Genomic DNA, 17781 nt, shown 5'->3' with positions numbered 1-17781 from the left:
ACTATACAATATAAATAGAATTATATATGCTATTGGAGTCACATGTAAATATACAGAAAAACTGGACATTTTTGTAAGTTTCCTATAACTGGTCTAGCTGTGCCTTGGTTTTTTTTAATCAGTATATGCAATGCTTTGGTAAATTCCAACCATTAAGCAAAAATGTGAACCCATAGTTCCATTTTCACAGCAGAAACAGCTCTTAGTGGTGAAGAGAATTCTGCCTTTGAGAAGTGATGTCTCTCGCCGAGGGATAATGTTTTGTGCTCTTCAGACAGTGAATATCTGAGTTGATCATAAGGAAGAATTTGGTTTTGTACCAAGCCAAGGCTAATGCTTTAAACTGTACTACACCACATTGGCTTTAGTTGTGATCGTACACCCATGTGTAGCCTTTCTAGTTCGAAGCTATTGAGGGTATTGTGCTGCAGCAGGAGAAATGATCCCTCTTTGGTACCATGTTTCAAATTTAAGGAAACTTTGTAGCAATGATAATGTGTGATGCCAAATTCTGCTTACCTTGCTTCCTGGCTTAAATGTATTCTTGTGTTCAAAGGGAGTGTTTTATGTGAACAAGGGAATTAAAGAATTCTCATAATTTGTATGTTGACTTACTCTGTTTTTAAGACTATGATTTCATGTAATGATTTATTGACCAGGTTTAACTCATTGCATTTTTTTTAAAACAAAATACTTCTTTAAATGGAGATTTTTCTGTAAGATTTAGTGTTTACTGTTTACACGTTTCAGATGTAAGGAAAGATTATGGCTTGTTTATGCTGTGTATTCAGTGGTCCATACCATATTTTAAGAGCTGTTTACTGTGCTTCAGAAATTGCTGAGCTTCCTATCCGGTCTCTATGCACACCAGGCATTTAGCTCGGTATAATGCAGCCTGATGTGTCTGTCTTTAGAATGCGGATATTGCAGACTTCGTTTTGGGGCTTTCGCATGTTGTTCTATGATGAAATAACATTACTAGGCTGGCAAAGCTGTAGACCAAAGCACACAAATCCACTTCAGTATGAATACGTTCCTGGTGTGTTGTATACTGATTTCTGGGGGCAGATCTTGTATGCTTAGTTATCAGAGATGCTCCCACCAGCTGCTCCTTTCCACTGCAGCTGAACGCAACTCATAATGAAGATTGTTTCAGAAATCGCAAATCATATTCTCACCAGGAATCTCATCATTTCCTGGGAAAAGCACAACAGCCTTTTTCCACAAAGCTAGGCCCTGGCACCAATATGGATCTTCATCAGTCACAGTGAGGTCAACATAAATACAGAAAAAATTTTTAAAAACTTTCATTTCTTGACATAGAACTCTTGTGCTGTGCCCATTAAGAGGCGGCTGCTGTTCTTTGAGTCCCCTTCTGCTCTTCTCTCTCCCAGTCTCTCCTTTTTTTTTTTTTTTTTTTTTTAATATCAATTAAGTATTCATGTGGAGTAAGCAACCATCTTTGTAATGACACGGAAGGTGAACAAGAGGTAGCTATGGGGGACTCATAGCTGACTGGTTAGCGCATTGGCCTTGTCAACACCAAGTTCTGAGTTCAGCCCTTGAGGGGGCCATTTAGGAGTCTGGCAAATAGAAAAACAAACCTGTCAGAGAGGGTGCTTGGTCCTGCTTGTGAGTGCAGGGGGCTGGACTCAATGATCTCTCTAGGCCCCCTCCCAGGTCTACGAGATTTGTATGTCCTCATAAGTGGCAATGGTTGAGAACAGAAATGTGAATCAAAGGGTAGTTTTGTTTCTGGAAAATACAGAGAAGTTGGCCACAAAATAGTTAAGTATTTAGTATAAAATTAAAATAATAAAACATGCTTTCTAAAGATAGTTAAAGAGGCAAGTCCAGTAAAGGTAGCTAAATTGTGTGTGCTCACGCAGACCTTGCATTTTTATTTCTAATCTAATAGATTTTGTGTAAGAAGGATGGTTAAACTGGTATTAGCAGACCTCAGGAGTCCTTCCTTTGCATCTGTCTACAATTGCTATGTGGGATTTTAACTGGCGTTCTCACTTGTTAGCATCCCTTTTCTTGCTAGCTCTAACAGTACAAGGCCTCTAGAAGGTGCAGAAGCTTCTTGTACTTGTCAATACCAAATAGTATTGCTGACATCTCATTTTTGGCACAGGCCAAGTCAACATTAGATCTAAAAGTCGGTTATAGACTTATCTACGATTGACTTGTGGCTGCCCTCACTGGGGGAGCTCAGTGGGAGAAAACTCTCCCAGCAACCTGCCTTACTCCTTGCGGGATTGTGGCATGCAGGGGGTTAACTGTTGGTGCGCGCACGCACACACACACACACACACGCGCACACACACACACACACACACACACAGCCCCCGATAGTTGGATTTCATGTCCCCCCACTAGACACACACAGTTGAATCTCAGAATATCGACACTGACCAGGTTGATTTACTGGGCAATGTAGATATACTCATACGCTCACCATTATGGGAAAAAAATTGTTCTCTCTATATCCTCACCCCTCGCACCCCCAACCCTGCAGCCTCGTGCTGACATTTTTTACAAAGCCTCTTGTGTATTAGTTTGTTATGATGGGGTCAGAAAAAGTTTTTAAAATGAATTTATTTAACACATGTTGAGTTTTTAGCACCCTTGTTCTGTAAGGTTTGCTCTTGCTCTGTTTTCCCCCACCTTTTCTTAAAGCCACTTTTGTCTTCCAACTCTGTCTTTTGTCCTTCGTATGAGCTTGATGTGCAAGTACCACAGTACAGGGCTCTAGATAAAGTTTAACCTCTAAAACCCTGATTTTTTCCAGAGTGCCAATCAAGTGCTTATACAGATGTGTGATTACATCCTTCTTCATTTCATACTTCACCAAGTTGAAAGAACAATTTTCTCTCTCATGTATACATCTATTAAACAAAAGAAGATACAAAATATTTTATTTTATAGTGCAATAAAGGGTGACATCTTAATTAAAGGAGTGAATCTTTTGAGACTCTTCACCAGTTGATTGTAATTAATTTTCACTGGAATTGCTCTCGCTAATAAAAGAAACCTTGTGAAAGAAAACAAACCGTTTGAGACAAAGTAAACATAATAGATTCTGCTCTTTAAATGTTTTTTGTTTCAACAATCACTTTTCCTTCAGTGGAGTCACTTCTGATGTTCATTGGCTTCCCCAGTGGTACAGTGATGCTTTAGCAGCATGTAGAGTACAGACACTGCTTAACCAGCTAACACAAGTACAGGTTGAACCTCTCTGGTCTGGTAACCTCTGTGAGCCAGTGTGAGTTTAGTTAATTCATTTTCCGCTTACCGTGGATGTGGCTAGGTTTCTTGTGGTCCCATGAAGTCTATTTACAGCTGCTGATCCTGGCTCTTAGTGTTCTGTCCTATTATTAGCTTTAAATTTGCCCTAATTATCTTCTAAGAGACCAGCATGCAGTAATGCTGCTAGGCATAAAAACATGCCACCTACTTATTTCCTTGTGTCAATGCAGTAAACCTGTGTAACAACAGTGATGCTTTGTTATGAAGGAACTGGTAAGCCTTGGCTAGGCATAGGGTCGTATAAGGTATATCAGGACAGTTGTATGTTATTAAGCAGCATAGCAAGCGTTGTTCCATTTATCTGTCATGGTGAAATAAAAATAGAGACACCGCCTGCTCCACTCACTACAATATTGACTTCCTGTAGGTCAGCAAATTCTCTGGTTTGGCACCAGCCAGGTTCCAAGGGTGGGGAACTACACAGGTTCAATCTGTATTGGGAAATCTAGGGAAAATGACATAGTGTCTACTGAAAGAGAAGAGCTTGAACGCATCAACCACTCTGTGGTACAAGTGTGCCTTTTACAGGAGATGCGGGGGGGGGCAGGGGACAAGGAGATCTGTTTTATACCTTATCCCCCAGAACTGAGCAGCATATATTTCTTGGCATTTTTGAAAAGGCATCTGTCTTGCAAATGTCGTTTCAGCTGCACAGGAGAGCAGGGCACTTCCCCCCAGGATATGGTCTTATGAAAAGGTGGTAACAAAATAACTGACTGCTTTTTCCCTCTTTCAACTGCTAGAAGCAAGACTGCCAACGGGGATTATCGAAAAGAGCACAGAGACAGGAGTCGCAGCCCAATAGAACGGGCTGCAGCCCCAACAACGAACTTTCGCGTCAGTCATCCATATGTCTCAATCCCCAGCTTGACTGATCAACCTCTAGCACTGACCAAAAACAGCATGGATGCAACGCGAACAGTCAGCATCATGCCTACACTCACCTCCGTGGAACGGCAGCAGGTACGTCTCTGCTGGATTGATAAGCCTCTCTGGGTTGTAGGACAGCGTGCTGTACACAGAGCAATGACTTTGCAGATGTGAGGGAGTACGTTATAACCTGCAGCAGGTAGGCAGCAATACTATTCAGGCAAAACATGGTTTGGTTACATTTTCCATTAAGATTCAGCATACTTTGTGAGGGAAAGCATCTGGCTTTCTGAACCTAAATAGCTTTCCTAAGCACTCTTCCGCTCACCCGCAAAGTTTGTTTTGTGAGGCTGACTTGATGTTTCGGTAGGCCTTGGGCAAGTTGTGGGGAGCGGCTCCCCAGGGTAGGTGGGAATGGGGGCTAGTCTAACCTCACGTGCTGCCCAGACCACATCGTGCAGGGCCCTAATGGCTGTTTAAAGGACCAGAGGCTCTGGCTGTTGTTGCCACATTAGTGTTAGTGATGGTCCAGAACCCCAGACCGTTTTACGTTGCTGGGCCCCAGGGTAGCTGCCCCTCTCTATAGGCCTTCCCTCCCCACCCTCCCCATTTGGCAGCCCTGGTATTTTGATAAGCTTGTAAATGCACATGGTGTTTGAACTAAAGCTGAAAACGTGTTGAGAAATCTGATTTACTCCATTCAAATAATAGTCTGGGGGGCTCTTAATATCCCCTAAGGGAATAACTGATACAACTCAAAAGCACAAAGGGCATTCAGCACTCTTTGCCTATGTGCCTTTGGAATCCTCTCTTTGGCTATGCTTACACTGGGAGATAAATTCGAATTTATTAATATCGATTTTGTAACCCTAGATTTTATTAATTTGGATTTGACTGTTCTCACCTCCCCACATGCCCCTCACAAAATCAACATATTGCTGCTGCCATGCTCAATTAGCAAACATAGACTGTTGCAGCACTGCATTTTGGGAACCTATCCCACTGTTCCCTCATCCCCGTATCAGTCTGGGTATGCTTGCTGGTCTTTGACATCGTCTTTGCACATTGCATTGCCCTCATTCCCCTTCTGTGGTAAGCAAATGTCCATGCTTCCAGTCGGAAGGAAGGAAAAGTAGGGTGTCAACAGAGATAGCAAACTTGACAGAAATCTGTTCTTTCTGTAACTGAATTATCAAGGATTTTATAAAAATCAGCAGGTGTGTGTCTTCTCAACTGGCCGTCCACTGACTGTCCCCCTCCCGTGATTGCATCCAAGCCCTGAAACTAACACAGGGACAATGAAAGCCATGAAGAAAGAGTAGATAGTAAAGTTTTTGAAAAAAGAGTTGCTAGGGGAGGGTATTTGGCCTCCCTGTTCATTACACAGCTTACGTGCACAGACTTTGTTCTCAGCTGGCCCTCCACACACTGTTCCCTGCATGAAGGGGTGCAAAGTTAGAAGAAAGAGGGTAGAAAAGGCTAGGAAGACAGATTTTTTTTTTGTCTTCCTTCTACATTACATGGAAATTGCCAACACGGGATGGCAGCAATGCCCCGAAAATCTGAGCTGCCATGGGAAACTTCCCTCTGCTGGCAGCTAGCCCCCTGGCTCCTTGTTGGGACAAGGGGGTTTGCAGCGGGTTAAGGGCTGGCAGCACCACGGGAAAAAAATAAAAAAACAAGCGCTCAGCTTGCAGAGGTAGAGGTGGAACCAGAGGTGAGCTAATAGCAAAGAAAGAAAGAAGTTTATTAGCCTCTGACACATGCAGGGCCCCACAGCCATGGGCTTCTTGTTGCCTAATTTCTGTGCACCTGGAGAGCAGCAGCCAGAGTGGAGCACTCAGGGGCATTGTGGGATACATACGGGACACCTCTGGAGACTAATAAATTTGATTTTAAGACATGGTGCTTCCACATTGGCATGTACTGAAACTTTTAAATTCAAACTTGATGCTACGCCCAGCCAGTTCCGACGATGTTAAGGTAGTAGTAGTAGCAGGTGGTAGGCATACTTCGATCCTGAGGGATCATGGGTTTGCGCCCCAGTTGGACTGATTCGAGCAGTGTCTTCTGTGGCTGTGCAATCCAATCCGGGAGTGGCAGTCCTTTCCGCACTGTGAGCAGCAGGAGGCAGATGTCACTCTGGTATCACGGGCACGGATCTTCCTGAGGGCTCTCCTGTTTTCCGCTTCCTTCACCGAGGTAGTTTCATACATAGCAAGAGCTTCCTTCACTCCCTGTTTCCAGGCATGCCTGTCTGAGGCGAGCGAATGCCAGGTGTTCGTACTGATAGAGAGAGCACTGAGGTCACGCTTGCACGTGTCCTTGTAGCGCAATTTAGGTGCCCTTTCGGCCTCTTTCCGGATGCCAGTTCGCCGAAGAGGAGGTCCCTCGGTATTCGGCCATCCGTCATGCGTGAGACATGGCCCAGCCAGCGCATACGCCTCTGTTTGAGAAGGGTGAACATGGAGGTGGTGCCTACCCTCTCAAGCACTGCACTATTGGGGACCTTGTGCTCCCAAAATCAAGCTAATGGTATTTGCAGCGAAGACAGTGATGTTTTAACATCCATCTAACTGCCTTAAATTCAAGTGAATCTCATAGTGTAGGTGTAGCTTCTTCTGTGACTATTACTGAGGAGGGGAAGGAGAGGGAAAAACCCTGGAAAGAGGAGGAAAAGACGGGATCGCTGTAGCCCAGTGAGGGAGACACCGAAAGGTTCTTCTCGTCACTGAGTTCAAACCCCACCCTGAATGCAGAAAGTTACCAACAGTTTGAGTGTGAAAAAATCTGCGGGTGGAGCCTGCACGTAGTAGGCTGTGCCCATCTGAGACAGTGTCCCCTGCGTGCATGGGGAGCGTCTCTTCTCCAGAATGGCTCACTTTCTAACCCAGCCTACCTACAGCAGAAGCCGGGGGCAAGCAGGCTGGGCAGTGGCACAAGTATGAAACACTGGTTCTCTTTATTTGCCCTTGGCCATCTTTGGAGCAACATGCGCTTCTTTAGAAGAAGCCCTGTGTTTGTGAAGCCCATAATAGTCCCCCTCATTGATGTACCAGGCCACTGTCACCCTAACTTGATAGTCCTCCTCACAGTGGAATAGAGGGAATCAACATCTGGTTCAGCCAGCGACCTGTGAGAAGCTGCACCTCAGTGAGTTGTGGCTGGCTGCAGTGTGGGAACGTAAGCTGGCACGTGTGCCCAGCCATTCCTTGCACCCCTACAATGTTGTGCTGCAGAGAGTAAATCAGTAGAAATGGGAGAATCTTTTGGTGGGGAAAATGTCCACTACAACTTCCAAATAATCTTCTGGCTGGATGACCAGCGTATTTCTTCGGCTGGGTGCAATGGTCTCCTCATCCCCAGTTCATTTTCCATTCTCCCATCTGCCAACAGCACTGCGGGTTTTGTGTACATCTCTTGTGCATGCATCCAACCAGGGCTGATTTTACAGTTTTCCCATGTGGCATTGGTCTCAGTGTCTGAGTTCCCCCGAGCTGGGCACCCCACGGAGGGACTCAAGGCTGCAGCGGGGCGAGAGATCTCCCCAAAACCTGAAGCTGTTGAGGCCTTGGGGGCTGCCCCTCCCTGCCAACCCCAGCATGGAACCACCCAGTTAAGCCCAGACCCCATCCCCCTGCCCTGTGTTGAGCACTGCTCAGCACTGAGCACCTTCCTGAACCCCAAAGCCATCACAGCCCCTCCTGTAGCCCAGCCCAAGCTGTTCCCCAAACCTGGAGCCTCCCCTGCACCTCACATCTGCATCCCCACCCAGAGCCTGCAGCCAACACTCTGTCCCAGACCTTTGCCCTCAACTGTACAAGAACCCCTAGCTGGAGGCCTCACTTTCCTGCACCCCAGGCACAAGCCCCCTCCTGGACTCAGAGCCCCATGGCCTTACTCCCACCACATGAATTTGGATACTGTGCACCAATAGGAAGGTGTTGTATTGCATGTCGCACACACACCACAGCCCCACACTGGTGCATGAAAGAAAATTCATTCCCTTTGGAATGGAAAAATGAAGAGGGAACACTGCCCAGTGTGCAGATTCTACTGCTATTGTTCTGTGTACAAAAGTTCCTCTCTGCCTTATACCAGTCTGTTCGGTGATGACAGAGAAGGAAGGAATGTGCTTCCACAGACGACAGTGGTGCTCTTCGATAATATCGCTCATTTCTTAGCCTGGCAGCAGAAAGGCTGTTCTGTAGGGGGTGTTTGTACTGCACTGTACCCAGCACCCTAGCCAGATTTTTGTTTTATCATCACTGACGGTTTGTGCTTAGCTGCAGTCCTAGGGAAATGGGATGGTGAGTGAGGCCTTGCTAAGATCATACCATAGCACTTGTGCAAGAAAGAAAATATTTATGGAAAATAGCAGCAGGAGGCTGAGGCTTGAGTATACCAAACTTGTCTAAGCACAACACACACTCATGTTTCTGTATCCGTATCTTCGGTGTCTAATGTGGGTATCGAAACACTGCTTTTGGCCAGTATAATTCAGCAATTGGAGTCATGTTGTAATAATTACTCTGTACTTCTCATTTAATATATTGACAGTGGTTACAGGCAGTGCTAGCAGAGGTATTCCTGTGGAGTCTGTCTGGAAAACGGTGCAGAAAGAAAACTCGTTCAACATAAATCCATTCATAAGCTCAAGTAGCCAGACAGGTTTATATGCATGTGTCTAAAGTACAGGTTTTGGAGAAATATCATCTCAGGCAAACTGAAGAAACACAGCACTACCCAGCTGTGCAGCATGTAAATTGAAATCTGTGTCCACTGGGCCTCGAGTGCAAAGAAATCCTCTGCATGGAGCATTTTCCCCCTTTGCTTCCTTGGCGTGTATTTGACTTTGCTCTCAATGCAGTAGGGTGTGAATAGGTGCTGTACCTTATTACATTTAGAAAAAGTGGGGAAAATCATATTTTGCTTCATGTAGCTGGCATTTGACTCAGATACTCATTTTGTAGTAAAATGAAACCTCTAGTCATTGAAAACCATTCGCTCCCCTGGTATCTCCCGTTTCCATTGGCTCTGTGCGGGGTTTTGGACAGCGTGCAGATTAAGTGCAGCGAGTTGTGAGTGAGGCGTGAAATAAACACTCCAGGCCAAATGCAGTGATTCAGGCAAGCCAGATCTTGTGCTACAGTGACGCAGTAGTTATTTAAAAAGCAAGTCCTGTGCCACCTTATAGAGTAACAGATAATTTGGAGCATTTATGTCAGTTGGTCACAGCAAGATAAACTTGCATCATAGTACATACCAAAAGTTTTAAGCAAAAATATTTAAAAATGTGTGTTTTCATCACTGTTGCTTTGCAAACACCTCCTAACGCTTTCCCAACTGATTGTTAAAGTGAAATGACTTGGTACCCATACAAAAGTACCAGTTTAAAGTTTTGAATAAGAACGTTACCAGGCTTGCCAAGTGACTGAGCAGTTTTGGAGAATTCTTTGGTTTTGGAAGCGGAAAAAGAGTTCTGCTTGTGAAGCAGAACTGTGCAGCCACAGTGAGAGCAGCACAAGAGGTATATATCAAGCCAGATAAAGTTTTCTGAGCCATTTTTGGGGCTATTTCTGATCCAGTGATTTCAGAACTCCAATATTGCTTGGTGTTTCTTTTCCACTCTTCATTCTTTACATCTGTATTGGGATTAAAGCACAAAATTGAGAATTCATGACTCCAGGGAAGTAATGTAGTTGCTCTGATTGCTTCAGTTTCTTCAGCTATAAAAATGACGTTAACTAATCTAGTTAAACTCTCAATACTGTTTGCAACGTACTGTACGTTCTTTAGAAGGAAGATGCTGTGGAAGCCTACAGCAGCTAATAAAAGTAACACTGTGGTGGAAGCATAGTGCAGAACTGACTGTCAAGAGCAGGGCAGGCTTTGTGTTTCGAGTACTGTAAGCGTTGCAGTGCAGTCCAGAAAGAGGAGAGCCTGACACTGTTAAAAGGAGAGAGAGCAGTGTGAGGCACTTTTGTACTTTATTTCATAAGATAGTAAAATGAACGTATCTGCTGTGGAGGGAGAGGGGTTGTGTTGTACAGCCTTTGTAGTCACATTTATGAAGTAGCTGCATTTTTATTGGGATATTTAGACCATATCTTCACAGGTATTTTCCAAGTTACATCACAAGAACATTCCAGCTTTTGTTCTAATATTGCAGTTTCGTGTGGACCAGTGGTCACCAACTGGTCAGTCACAATTGATTGGTTGATCTCTGAGACTATCTCAGTTGAATGTGATCACTGGTGGTGCAACAGGGCAGTGGCTAAGGCAGCTTTGCTCCCTGCCTTCCCTGGTCCCACACCACCCTGGCTAGTGTGGCCCCATGTGGGGGCCTTAGTGCACTGCTCCTGCCTCCAAGCACCACCTCCGCAGCTCTCATTGGCCAGGAGCAGGAAACAGTGATCCATGAGAGGTGAGGGAACAATGCCAGCAGAGAGTGGCAGCAAGTGGAGCCATGTGCCCCACCCTACCGCAGGGCTTCTGGGAGTGCCGTGGGCCTGGAGCAGGCAGGAAGCCCAGTGCCCTGCCAGTAGGGAACTGCTCACCATAAGGCCACACTCCCAACCTCCAGCCCCCCGCCAGGATGCAGCACCTCAACCCCTGACCCAAACTCAGCCTGGAGTTCCATCCCACAGCCTGGTGAAAGTGAGTAGTGATGGGGGAGGGCAGGTGTTGGGGGGTGAGTTATTTCTGTAAACTCATGCTTTAAGCGATGAACAGCTGCGAGCAACGTTTGCGTCTGGATAACCGTTCTTTTCTCTTCCCCCTCAGAACCGTCCATCTGTAATCACGTGTGCCTCTGCAAACAACCGTAACTGTAACCTCTCTCACTGTCCCATTGCCCACAGCAGCTGTGGTTCTGCCGGGCCAGCCAGTTATAGAAGACCATCTAGCAGTAAGTTTCGCTTTGCTGCTTCTCTCCTTTGTCGGGTTGTGAGCTTCAGTGTCTCTGGGTGGCTAAAGTACCTGTCTGGTTTTCAGACCTCACAGTTCGTACTGCATAAACGGCAGGGCTAGGATTTTGCTAGTGACTCACTAGTTATGAATGAGACCTGCTACAGTCAAGCCAGGTTCTCTCCGTGTTGCAGACGTATGATTGAATGGAAATTGGGAGATCGTTCTGATGACGTGCAGGGCAGAATGAAACCCAGCACGCTCTGTCTTAGCTGTGTTGGAGCTGCAGCGCTAGAGGGAATGAACAGCAGTAAAAATCTGGGGCCTCATGATGCAATCAGGCTTGTCTGGGCAGCCCCTGGTGCAAGCACAGAGCAACGTGAAAGGTGTTGCTTTGTGCCCAACAACGGTGCATGGGTAAAAAGGCTGTTTCTAATAGTCACTAATCAAATAGCAGCAACAGAGCAGGTTTGCTGCGTGACAATGCTTTAGAAAGAAGAAATAACCAATAGTTCTTCAAGTCAAAAAACAACAAGCAGCAAAGGGACATGGACATTTAAATCCTAAGCCTCCGACCCACCCTTCTGCTTGTGCCCTGGGAGCTGTTCAGGGCTGAGATCTGTTTGTAAAGCAGTAGGTGCAGGTGGGGAGCCAGCCTTGCCCTCTGCTTACTTGTGTGCAGCCCAGGCTTCCCAAGCCCTCTCCTTATTCCACCCAGGAGTTGTGTTTCTCTGAAGGTCATTGGCCTTTGCAACTGCAGAAGGCAGGTTTCACCCTGCAGAGTGAGGCTGGGTGTACTGCATCAAGCTTCCTGGCTGTGTATAAATCCAGAAAGGAAGCACTTCTTGGCTCAGCTTGGACTTTCAGTCCAGCTACAACTTTGGTTTGAATCCTTCATTTTTTCTGTGTGCATCCTCCACTTCATCCCTCCTCCACAAAGGAAAGGTAAAGGCCTTTCTCTCTGGCTCTCTCCCTTTAGCCCCTTTGTCCCATCTTCAACTGTGTTTGTATGAGGCAGCAAACATTATAGGCAACATTTTAAAAAGCTGCCAACTCCCATTTACAAAAGTGGTTTCATGGGAGGAGGGATAGCTCAGTGGTTTGAGCATTGGTGAGGGTTGTGAGTTCAGATCTTGTAGGGGCCGTTTAGGAATCTGGAGTAAATGAGTTTTTAAAAAAAAAGAAAAGAAAATCTGTTGAGAATGTGCTAGGTCCTGCTGGGAGGGGAGGGACTGGACTCAGTGACCTCTGAAGGTCCCTTCCAGCTCTATGAGAGAGAGAGAGAGATATATATCTATATATTACTCTTAGGTATAGTTAAAGAGGTTTGACTGTGCAGCTATATATACCATAAGTGTGTATATAGATATTCACGGATGAGATTTGGAATAAATATCTAAGTATAAGCATATCTGATGGGCCAGGGCCTTTCTTAACTGAAATATTTATACTGGTGCAAACTGTGTGGGTGTAGACAAGGCCTTAACTAATGCAGAAAATGGAACTCAGGAAGAGCCCAAGTTACTGTAAATACTGTAAATATCAAAAACCTAAATCTGCCATTCTCAGGTATTAGTTCCGTTTCAGGGCAGATTTCAGAAGAATTTCATATTTTCTCCTCCCGCCTGGTCCATGCTTTCTAGACAAATGTGAGCTGTATGCTCCTGATTCTGACTGCCAAAGTAATCAGCTGGACTGGAACAGATGCTGCATTTGCAAAAGTTTTTAAATGATTCTGATCAGTTTCAGACGGCGTTTTCCTCATCTCATCAGGATGTTTTCATTTATTTGCTGATTATTTTTTTCCTGGCATCCCATTGTTTTTTAAAGGAGCTGGGCAGGGGAGGACAACGCAGAATGAGGAATTGAGATTTTTACTTTATTTTTAAAAGTTTACTAGGTTTCATCAAACTTAAACTGTTATGCCTTTAACACAAAGATTTAAAATGATCCTGCCTCTATTTTCTGCAGAGATCTCAGATGCTTGCTCTCTCCTACAATGGTTTTTGATAATTGCTCATGCCAGTATAATGCAAAGAGTGCCTGTGGTCCCTGACTTAGGCTACAGCTACACCCCTATGGAAGATCTACATGCTCAGGATCAATCTTACAGGGTTCAGTTGTGTGCATGTAATGAGGGTGCAAGAAATGGACCTCTTAGGTCACAGCTGACCCCAGTACTCCTTGCAAGACATGAGGATTAAGGGAGGTCGATGGGCAAAATTTTCCCATCAACCTTCCTCTGTGTAGACAAACAAGTTAGCCAAGTGCAGAAAAGTCGATTTTACTTACGCGGTTGGCGTAGGGAGAATTGCGTCTCTGCAGTCAGCTTTCGTAGGCTAGTGCAGACATCTGTTGCCTTACTTGAGATTCTCGTAGTACCAGGAGAAAGTGGGATGTTGAACCCAGCTCTTGGATAGCTAGTGCAGAAAAGCATTTCAGCTCACTTGTAAGTAACTTAGGGATGACCCAAAGTCCATTGACTTCAGTTGATTGTGCATCAGATCCTTAACAAATGGGCTCAAGTGGAAATAATGGAAAATGAGCACATTTTCTGTGGGATTCTTTTAAAATGTTCTGTAAAATTGGACAATCAACTTTTCAAAGTTGATATTGCCAGTCCAAAGATGGTACCAGAAAGCTGCAGGCCACTACAGACAACAAGAGGAGTGTTCTCTATTTTAAGGTGATATGCTTTTGCATTTTTAAGTCCTTGTACAATGAAATGATAGAAGAAGTCCAGCTGGTACCACAGTGGGAGGAAGGAAGTATCTGGAAGCCCCATCTGGTAGCTTGAGTCCGTAATCAAATTTTGTCTCTCTTTGTCTGCTTTTCCATCTAGCTACCACTGCCTGCGATCCGGTGGTGGAAGAGCACTTCCGCAGAAGCCTGGGCAAGAATTACAAGGAGCCCGAGCCAGTGGCAAACTCGGTGTCTATCACGGGATCTGTTGATGACCACTTTGCCAAAGCACTTGGGGATACATGGCTTCAGATTAAAGCTGCAAAAGATGGAGTGTCCAGCAGTCCTGAGTCTGCCTCAAGGCGGGGCCAATCTTCCCCTTCTTCCCACATGGTCAATCATAATCATTCACCTTCTGTGGTCTCGTGAAGAGAGGGTACTGTCACACCTCTGAATTTGCATGGTTTGACTGAGCTTTGAATAGTGTTGGGGGAGGGGAGATTAGTTTTCAACACGTATTTGTGTACTTGCTTGTTATTTGTACAAGGGTGCCCTTAAAGATGATAGCAGGAACTATTTGATAAAGATCTATACGGTATAGCATCCTTCTTTTCCTGCCTCAGTTACCAAAGAAACCTCGGCTGCCCCTTTAAAGAAATGCACAGTAATCCGCAAAAAAGCCATCACACTCACAGTTGGTTGACCCAAACGCTTTTTGTTTCTCTTAGCTTCTTGAGACTGCAGTTCAGCTGGTTTTCTTCCATTGCTTTCCTCCCACCCTGTTCTGTGAAGTAATTTTGTATGTATATACTTGAAAAGAACTGTCATGTATGATTTGCACTATTGGAGGAGGAGTAAAGTTGCACAGCAACTTTATGCACGATGCTAATACCTGAAGGCAAACTGCTGGGGAAAAAAGGGTTTAAGTAACATTTTGATCCATTTTTGATAAACAGCTTTGAAAGGTGGCATCTCTTGCAAGTTACAGGTCTTTCTTTAGTTTTCGGGTGCGTAGTGCTTGCAACTGGACTGCAGAATTCACAGACCACACGGGCATTTAATTTTTTCTAAACACTGCAGTTTGTTTGACTAGAGCTGAGAAAGGAAGGTTCCATAGTGCTTAAAGATGCATGTTATGAAAAATAGCTGGTATCTATTAACGTATAGACCCTAAGACACATAATACATATTAGCTTTTCTTCAGAGTTAGTTTATTTTTGTCAGTAACAGTCCTAGATATACTTACTGCTGGTACAGTTGTACTCTGATATTGGTATTTGATACTCACTTTAGTAGCAGCCAGCAAAAGAGGACAGCCTCAGGACAGGCCTCGTAAATGAAGCAGTTTAGAAATATATGTTGCGTGGTACCGGATGCTTTAGCTTTGTGCATGAATGAATAACCATTTATGTTTGCATTACTGTCTGCTGAACATGAATTTGCTTCCTAAAAGGACAAGTCTGCATAATCCAACTTTAACTAGCTACTGAAACTGCTACTTTAATTATCCTGGACAACAGATTGTTACAGTTTGTGAAATAGGAGCTTTAATTTTTAAGCTTACTCATAAACCTATGCCAAGGCAGCATACATTCCTCCAGTAGAGAACTTTATACAGGTATTACTGCATTTATTATCATTTGCTATATTAATAGCTACTAACTAGAACTTAGGTAATAGAGGCAGGCATAACGACACAGCTGTGTTAGTAATAAAGTGCTTCTCATCTTTTTGTTAAATGTAACTCTGTTCCCTCCCCCAGACATTCCATCATCCCAGTACAGTTATAAGTAGTGCTTTTTTTAAAACGATACTGGGTTACCTGAAGAGACTGGTTCAATGTAGAAAGTTACAATTAGTTGGAAGAACTACATGTGATGTATTATGGACTGTTACAGTGTTGGGTCCATTGTGGCTTCTTTTTTAACTGTTAAGTTGTTTTAATTTGAGATGAGATCAGAGGATTGGCTCTTACTCATGTTGAGAGGGTGGCTGCTAAAACCAGAAAAACAAGCCCCCACTTTCACACATTTCACTACCATCTTACTGGGTAGTCAACGCTTACCTGCTTTGGCATTCAGTCCCCTATTCTCTGTAGGACAATTGTTTAAAAAAAAAAACAAAAACACTTTTTTTATATAGGAAACTTTAAGACCATCGTTACGCTGTGCGTAAAGAATGTACAGAGAAATTTGTAGGTATTTTTTGAGGAACAATTAATTTGTTAATGATATGTAGCTATTTAATTTTTCCCTTTCCTTTATTGTAATCATTCATTTTTTGTTTGGATAAAAAAAGTTGATCTTTTTTTGTTGTAGATTTGTCTGTAATACATTTAAAAAGTGCAGGAACACAGTTATTCTATGAGAACACTGCATTAGCATTAATAGCCACTAGTTTGTTATTGCTACGGGCTACTGAGCAGTATAACAGTAAAATACTAATACTGTAGATGGACTCTGTGGAAAATGTGACTCCTTCTACATTTCTTTGTAAACACAAATGTTTTTAAAGTTAATATTTTCAGTAATAGCAGTTTTACAAGATCACATTTACTTATCTGAGATAGGTAAATTGATGTGGGGCAATAAAGATATAACGTGCTATGTTCTGTAAAAACAAATATATTGAACACAGTGATGTCATGAAAGCCAAAGGGGTTGGGGGGAGTAAATAAAGCCTAGTGAAGTTTCTTCACAGAGCCATGTTTGCTACAGTTCCGTCTGAAAGATTTTTTCCATGTTTGTAAATCTGTAATATACCATTCTTTTGTGGCCTTGTTTTCACCTGGGGGGTGGGGGGGGAAGGTTTGGCAGGCCATCTTTTTTGTACTTAAAAAGTAGCCTTAAAGAACAATAAAGTGCTCTTAAATCACAGGCGTGTGCATATTCTGCTTTGTAATTTGCTGGAAACAGAAGCATTGAAAATGACCATCTTCGGTTTGCTAGGGTTGGAGTAAGGAAGCAAGGAATCAAACTGGGAGCTTTCCCTGCAGGAGGGAAACAGACCTGTAGCACTGTCCTTTTCACCCCCATTTTCCATGCAGCGTATATACCCTGCTGAGAATGGAGCCAGTGATGGAACGCAGAGGGGGGAACATATGGATGATACAGAATTTGATACACAAGCTGTCGTAACTCTGACCAGCAGCAAGAATCGTTCACCCCCAAGTTTAGAGATGTTCCAGGACCAATGGAATTGCGTGGCTGCTGGTTTTGCCCCTCTAGCGAGGGCAGTTGATTATAAGCAGATAACACTTTCTGTTATTACGGTGGCTGCACTGCATGGCAGGTGCTGAAAAAAGCTTGGGCCTGCAGCAGTATTTAAGAATGCTCCTGGTTTTGAGCCCATTGCTAGGGATGGGTATACATTTGGGGGAGGGGGAAGGTAGAAGCACAGCTTTCCCCCATAGCCCATCAGCACGAGAGGGATGTGTTTCTGTCACCAGTAGAAACTTGAACTCCCTTGGTGGTGGCAGTTAGCTCATGCTTAGCCAGAGGGGAGGGGAGTGAGTTTTACAGTGTCGATAAGCTCCAAGCATGTGAGGGACAGGACAAAGTGGAGAAGAACTGAATTTCCCTTTCCTGCCTGTTTAGCAGAGTTACTGGAATGACCCACTCTCACTAGCTAAAGCAGTACTGGTTAGTGGCTGCTACTTGTTAAGCTGCATTAAATATGAACAGCTGCTTTCTAGTCCTCTGTGCAGGCGATCCGCTGAGATCTGTGTGACTTGGTCACCGGGAATGATGTCAGATATAGTTCAGTGGTTTCCTTGGTTGTACTGCAGGCTTCGCCTACATTCCAAATTTAGGCCAGCATAGCTGTGTTGTGTAGGGGAGTGGAAAACCATAGCTCTGCTGACTGGCCCCTCGGGTATATGCATAGAAGAAAGTTTGTGTTGACGGAATTTAAAAAAAGTGGATAAAATTTCTAAACCTAAGGAAGGGATTTTAGTGGAAAATAATTTGCGAGGAAGCAGATGTCCCTGTAAATCCCTTTAAATAAATG

At 44.2% G+C, this 17781-nt stretch overlaps 1 protein-coding gene across 5 annotated transcripts in view; it reads left to right on the top strand.

Moving 5' to 3' along the window:
- VGLL4 (vestigial like family member 4) overlaps positions 1-16637 on the top strand; it is a 148254-nt gene extending 131617 nt beyond the window's left edge. For 3 of the 5 annotated variants that reach the window (XM_075005796.1, XM_075005798.1, XM_075005797.1), the window contains 3 exons: positions 4056-4275; positions 10969-11092; positions 13934-16637. In XM_075005796.1, coding sequence (XP_074861897.1) covers positions 4056-4275; positions 10969-11092; positions 13934-14202 — 613 coding nt within the window. In that variant the 3' untranslated portion in view covers positions 14203-16637. The remainder of the gene's footprint in view (positions 1-4055; positions 4276-10968; positions 11093-13933) is intronic. The other 2 variants (XM_075005799.1, XM_075005800.1) reach the window with 1 other exon arrangement.
- Positions 16638-17781: the final 1144 nt, after the last annotated feature.

This window comes from Carettochelys insculpta, chromosome 11 (assembly GCF_033958435.1).
Source record: "Carettochelys insculpta isolate YL-2023 chromosome 11, ASM3395843v1, whole genome shotgun sequence".
NCBI lineage: Eukaryota > Metazoa > Chordata > Testudines > Carettochelyidae > Carettochelys > Carettochelys insculpta.
This window is presented reverse-complemented; position numbering and strand designations above follow the sequence as displayed.